At 38.6% G+C, this 5,327-nt stretch overlaps 1 protein-coding gene across 1 annotated transcript; it reads right to left on the bottom strand.

Annotated features, from left to right (window-relative positions):
* Nucleotides 1-553: 553 nt before the first annotated feature.
* On the bottom strand, nt 554-5,327 carry LOC103149173 (uncharacterized). Its single transcript, XM_016679704.1, has 9 exons — nt 5,043-5,327; nt 4,773-4,960; nt 4,439-4,576; nt 3,048-3,186; nt 2,760-2,940; nt 1,589-1,730; nt 1,262-1,399; nt 655-717; nt 554-569 (listed from the first exon to the last, which is right to left on the bottom strand). Exons 1-9 carry the CDS (start codon nt 5,157-5,159, stop codon nt 554-556), a joined length of 1,122 nt encoding a protein of 373 aa, XP_016535190.1. The 5' UTR covers nt 5,160-5,327.

Consider the following 5,327-nt stretch of genomic DNA (forward strand, 5'->3'; position numbering starts at 1 on the left):
TTGGGTAGTTGCAGTAGGGGATTGGGTTGTTGTAGTTGGGGATTGGGTTGTTGTAGTTGGGGATTGGGTTGTTGTAGTTGGGGATTGGGTTGTTGTAGTAGGGGCAAGGGTAGTTGTAGTTGGGGATTGGGTTGTTGTGGTAGGTACAGGGGAAGTTGTAGTTGGAGATTGGGTAGTTGCAGTAGGGGATTGGGTTGTTGTAGTTGGGGATTGGGTTGTTGTAGTTGGGGATTGGGTTGTTGTAGTTGGGGATTGGGTTGTTGTAGTTGGGAATTGGGTTGTTGTAGTTGGGGATTGGGTTGTTGTAGTAGGTATAGGGGTAGTTGTAGTTGGAGATTGGGTTGTTGTAGTAGGTAGTAGTAGGTAGTAGGAGGCAGTTGGGGATATGGTGGTTGTAGTTGGGGATTGGGTAGTTGTAGTTGGGGATTGGGTAGTTGTAGTTGAGGATTGAGTAGTTGTTGGGGATTGGGTAGTTAGGGATTGGGTAGTTGCAGTTGGGGATTGGGTTGTTGTAGTTGGGGATTGGGTTGTTGTAGTAGGCATAGGAGTAGTTCTAGTTTTTGGTGCAACTGCAATTGTTGGTGGATATAAGCAGAGAAAAGTGCATTAGTAGAAATATCACGAGTAATGAAAATAACCCAAGAATTATTCAACTCACTGTTTCCAACTGTTACAATGACACAGCGAAGTTCAGACTGATACCGAGAAATGGAGACTCTGTGGAAGTATACTTAAATGTAAATATGTTCACTGGACAAAATAAAACTAGGTTTCAATGTCATAAACAAAAGCGCTCCCTAGATATATAAACAATTGTTTATACAACAATTGATATCAATGCTTAGTTAATGAATTGTTTATATAATGTTTTGTTGTTCTTTGTTGTAGGGCCTTGTAATAATTAATCCACTGCTTAAAAGTTACATATGTAGTGTGAATACTGTCCAATGTTTTTCCCTCTGTGAAAAATATTTTTCATAATTTGCACTGAAGAAATCCTGCTTAACAAGGTTCTTTAATGAAAACCTTATTAGGTTGTTTTAACAACTGGAAGCTGATTACTGCATCAAACTGGATTTAAGAAATTACTTAGGTCTCAAACATTTTCATTTCTGTGGCTAGAAGCACTAGATGACTTATCATTTAATACTTTTATATATCATCTTCACGCTATCAATGATAATTTAAAAGTTAATGTCTCTTAATAAAATGTTTCTGAACAGTTCAGAATAGTGTGATGTTTATCAGACTAGATACTGACGTTGCCTGGACAACGAAACAGATGGGGTGACTTTCTCCATCTTCGGCCACAGATGGTGTCCACGTCAGAGAGAAGCTTCCTGATCCCAATGAACTCTTATTTACGTTGTACGGCCCGCTGTACAGGAGCTCAGATGATCTTTACCAAACAGGAAATGCAGAGAGTAGTTAGAAATATTTTCCAAAGTTTCAAGCAGCTGCTTTTCTTGATGTCATAATCTAAACGTGTTGACAGACATCTGATTCAGGCATGGAAACTTTTTTTGACAAGAGATAAGATCAGATTCCTGATTGGATGTAAGAGTAAAACCATTTTACTCTTACTTACGTGGCTTGAGTTGCCTGTGAACTGATGATGATCACCAGCATCTGGTTGACTGATGTGTAGAGCTGAGCTCTGTTGTTTGGAGTTGGACTCAGGAATCTGGGCAGATATTGACCTTCTGTGCAGGACGGTGCTGCAGCGTCCACTGAAACAATACAGGAAAACCACAAACTCAGCCATGCTGATGGAAATACTGACTCATCTGTTTATGCAACAGACCATCATCTAAATGTATTAGTTCAGATCATAAACCCTGATAAAATGTCATGTAAAGAACCTCAAGATATTTGCTGTGATTTGACATTAATTCATTGTAGCCTTTGTTTAAAATTACATATTCCAGGTAAAACATGAGCAAAAGTTTTGTTGCTTCTTTACACAAAGTTAAAAATTGTGATTTAATTTTTCTACACTATAGATGGATATCTATTACAAATGTGCACATATTTTTGTCAATATTCTGCTGAAAAACACACTTTTAAAATTCCTGTATTTCCATTATCTAAGAGATCAGTTTTTAGAAATGGATCTAAAACTCCACATGAATAAGTTTTTTCACACAATGAGTCACCATAAAGCATGCTGTCATGCTTCTACCACTTCTTGTTGTTTTCTACCATAAAACTAAAGATTACTGCTAGTATTTAGTTATAGAAAAAAATCAACGTTGTTACTTTGTACTGCAGCCAACAGCAAACTAAAAGTACTTGTTAAGTTACTTTTAGCAACAACTTTTATTATGTATCATAATAAGTACTTCTAGTATTTATTATTGTTACTATAAGTTGTCACTATATGTTGTAACAACTTATTGTTGTTATTTATGGTATCAACAATAAGTTCATACTATAATTGCACTATATCTTATAGAGCAACTTTATAGATGTTACTATAAATTATATAAACTTGTAGTTGTTACTTTATGTTATGGTTACAACGTATAGTAACTATAACTTATATCAACAACTCTATGTTTTCTTACTATAAGTTGTTATTATTTCACATCACACAAGTGATGTGAAAAATGTCAACTGTGAGTTGTTACTGATAGTGGTAACAACCAGATGTTACTACTGGCTGATGTTATTACTGCCAAATACAAACATTTCAATATTTATGAAAATCCATCCCATCATTAAAAACATGTCAATGATGATAATGATGACGGATGTACCTTTTAAAACGAACTGGATGGGTATTGTGCTGATGGCATCACTGGTCGTTTTCTGCACCTGAGAACCACCAGTTTGGGTCAGAGTGATGGTCTGCAGGGGAAAGTCCTCCATCACCATCTGGACCACATATGAACCTTGGCTGCTGCTTGCAGATGAGCTGAATAATAAAGTACAAGAGGACTGCAAGAAGAAAAAAGGAAACGGTCAAAACAAACAAAATCTTTTGTGCCAAATAATATTTAGCCCCATAATATGAATCTGACATGAGTTCAGCTGTTGATGCTTACAGATGAGATGTTGAGGTCAGACATATTCGTGGAGGTGACACACTCTGACAAGGCACTGGAGGCAAATCTGCATCTAACATCGTCTCCATCGGGGTCAAAGGTCAACATGCTTATGTTTCTCTGACAGTTATAAGGAACTCTGTGATAGAAAACACATGAAACATATGTCATGAAGAGTCTTTAACAATCATGGTAAAATTAAAAAATGTTCTTCTTTCTATTTTAAGGCTGTTTGACTTTTTTTTATCTCACTGGACAGGAAAGGTGATCTAGTTTTTACCAGGTTCTAAAATGTAAAAAGGTCTACTATTATGCTTTCTTGAAAGAAATAGAGCATGTTCACTACATTTAATACACAAAATGCACTGCTTTAGAGCTACATCACAATTATGCAGATGAGCTGCTGCTGGCCAAGCCCTCCTGACTCAGTGTTTCCATCAGCACCTGCTACAAGCACTATACTGGGAGAAAATGGGCATATGCTCTGTACTGCAGCAAACAGCAGCCATTGTACAGCATATGTCATGTTCCGTGTTTCTGTGTTTATTTTTGAGTTTCTGTGTAGTCCTGTTCCCTGAGTCTGTCTCTGCGTCTTCCCCGTTGATTGTTTCCCAGGTGTGTCTCATTCCCTTGATTACCCCGTGTGTATTTAAACCCACCTGTTGTCTGTGTTCTTCGTTGGGTCCTTGTCAATTGTTGTCTAAGTTTGTCTTACGTCTTGTGTTCGCTCCAGTAGAACTGTTAAGTCCTGGATAGCGTTAGCTCTTGTTTCCAGTCCTGTGTGTCAGTTGCTACCGGTATTTGGCTGTGTGCCTGTCTCTCTGCCGTGCTGCCTGTTTGGACTGTTTCGAGCATCATCTTTATTAAAACCATCATATTCGTACATCCTGGGTCCGCCTGCGTCATCTCCTCACCACCTCAACCACACCTCCTGACAATCCAGAAGAATAAACTTGGTGTCTCTTGTAATGAAGTGGTAAGGGTTCACTTGTGTGTAAAAATGGGTTTGGCATGGGTTTACAAGCTAAAAAACAAAAAATGTGATTCAACAGTTTAGAAGTTTTTGAACCAGGCTGTTGGTTCAAAAAGCAGCAGAACATTTACTTATTCCCAAAGGAATGGCTGGGTCTTTTTTGTTGTTGTTTGTTTTGTTTTGTTCTTTGACTGCTTCTAGAATAGAAGGACATGCAAAAAGTGAAATTTGCATAACAGTGGACCTTTAAATCATCCTTCATGTTTACAAGACACACAGCAGATCTCACCGAGGATTTGACTAGATTAGAAAGAAGGAAAGGACGAGAAAAAAAACAACAAAACCTGAAATGTAAAAAGTAACTGATATATTTCAGTTTGTGTAAAAGAATGATTGATCTAACATCTAGCAGAATTACCTCAGAGCTGGGAGGATGGTTGTCTGCGGTGACGTGTTGGCTTTGCTAATGTCAGATCGGGTCCTTAGTTCAACGTTAGTCACAGCTCTCCAGGATCCAATTCCATGCACATTACTTATCCAGGCTGAACTAGCAAATCTACAATGAAAGTAAAGTTAATTTACTACAATCTGATGCATTTTGGTGTTTTATGGCTTTAATTAGAGGAATCCAACAGCCAAGCTCTTTCCAGATATCTTGTGATTAGCCGAGCCACTGATACTTTAGAGCAGGCGTGTTAGATCTAATATTTCTTCTGTGATATGGGAAGAATAAAGAGTCCAGAAGGACTTACACAAGTGTAAGTGGAGAGTTGCTGGTCAGCTGTCGAGACGTCACTGCTTCTCTCTGGCACCATTCACCACTGATTTCATCAACTTTGGTTAAAGGAAGGATCTGGGTCTCAGTCCCACAGTTTCCACTGCAAGACCAAGAGTCAGTGTGTGTGCAAAGGTCATAGCTCAGTTTGTAGTGAAGCTCAACCTGCAGATTTAAAGCGAGAAGGCAATAAGTACAATCAAATGATAAAAGAGTAGCTTTGAGAATCCCCAAAGATTTAACTTACAGAAGTAGATCCGTTTATGTAAGAGGCCTTTGGGTAGTAGGTCATCATGACGCCATAGAAATGTGAAGCGTAAGAATCTCTGACCAGCAGCAGCAGCAGAACCACAGAGAGGAACATGATGGCTGTGAAAGTGTCTCCACACAAAGTCAGAGTTTGTTAGAAACCAGGAGGTTTGATGTGATCCACGCCCTCTCACTGATTACTGTCTGTCCCAGAAATTTGGCTTTACACAGAAACCTGGCATGAGGAACGCTGATTTGACTGAAAGATAATGATCAGAGATAG

The sequence above is a fragment of the Poecilia formosa genome, unplaced genomic scaffold (genome assembly GCF_000485575.1).
Source record: "Poecilia formosa unplaced genomic scaffold, Poecilia_formosa-5.1.2 Scaffold218, whole genome shotgun sequence".
NCBI lineage: Eukaryota > Metazoa > Chordata > Actinopteri > Cyprinodontiformes > Poeciliidae > Poecilia > Poecilia formosa.

What these genes read in the sequence shown, in the direction of transcription:
- LOC103149173 (XM_016679704.1), bottom strand. Translation starts at nt 5,159, where the DNA reads ATGTTCCTCTCTGTGGTTCTGCTGCTGCTGCTGGTCAGAGATTCTTAC. An exon ending in AACTCTCCACTTACACTTGT is followed by an intron (nt 4,577 to 4,772) that starts GTAAGTCCTTCT and finishes CTTTCATTGTAG; the next exon opens with ATTTGCTAGTTCAGCCTGGA. An exon ending in ACCATCCTCCCAGCTCTGAG is followed by an intron (nt 3,187 to 4,438) that starts GTAATTCTGCTA and finishes TTTCTATCACAG; the next exon opens with AGTTCCTTATAACTGTCAGA.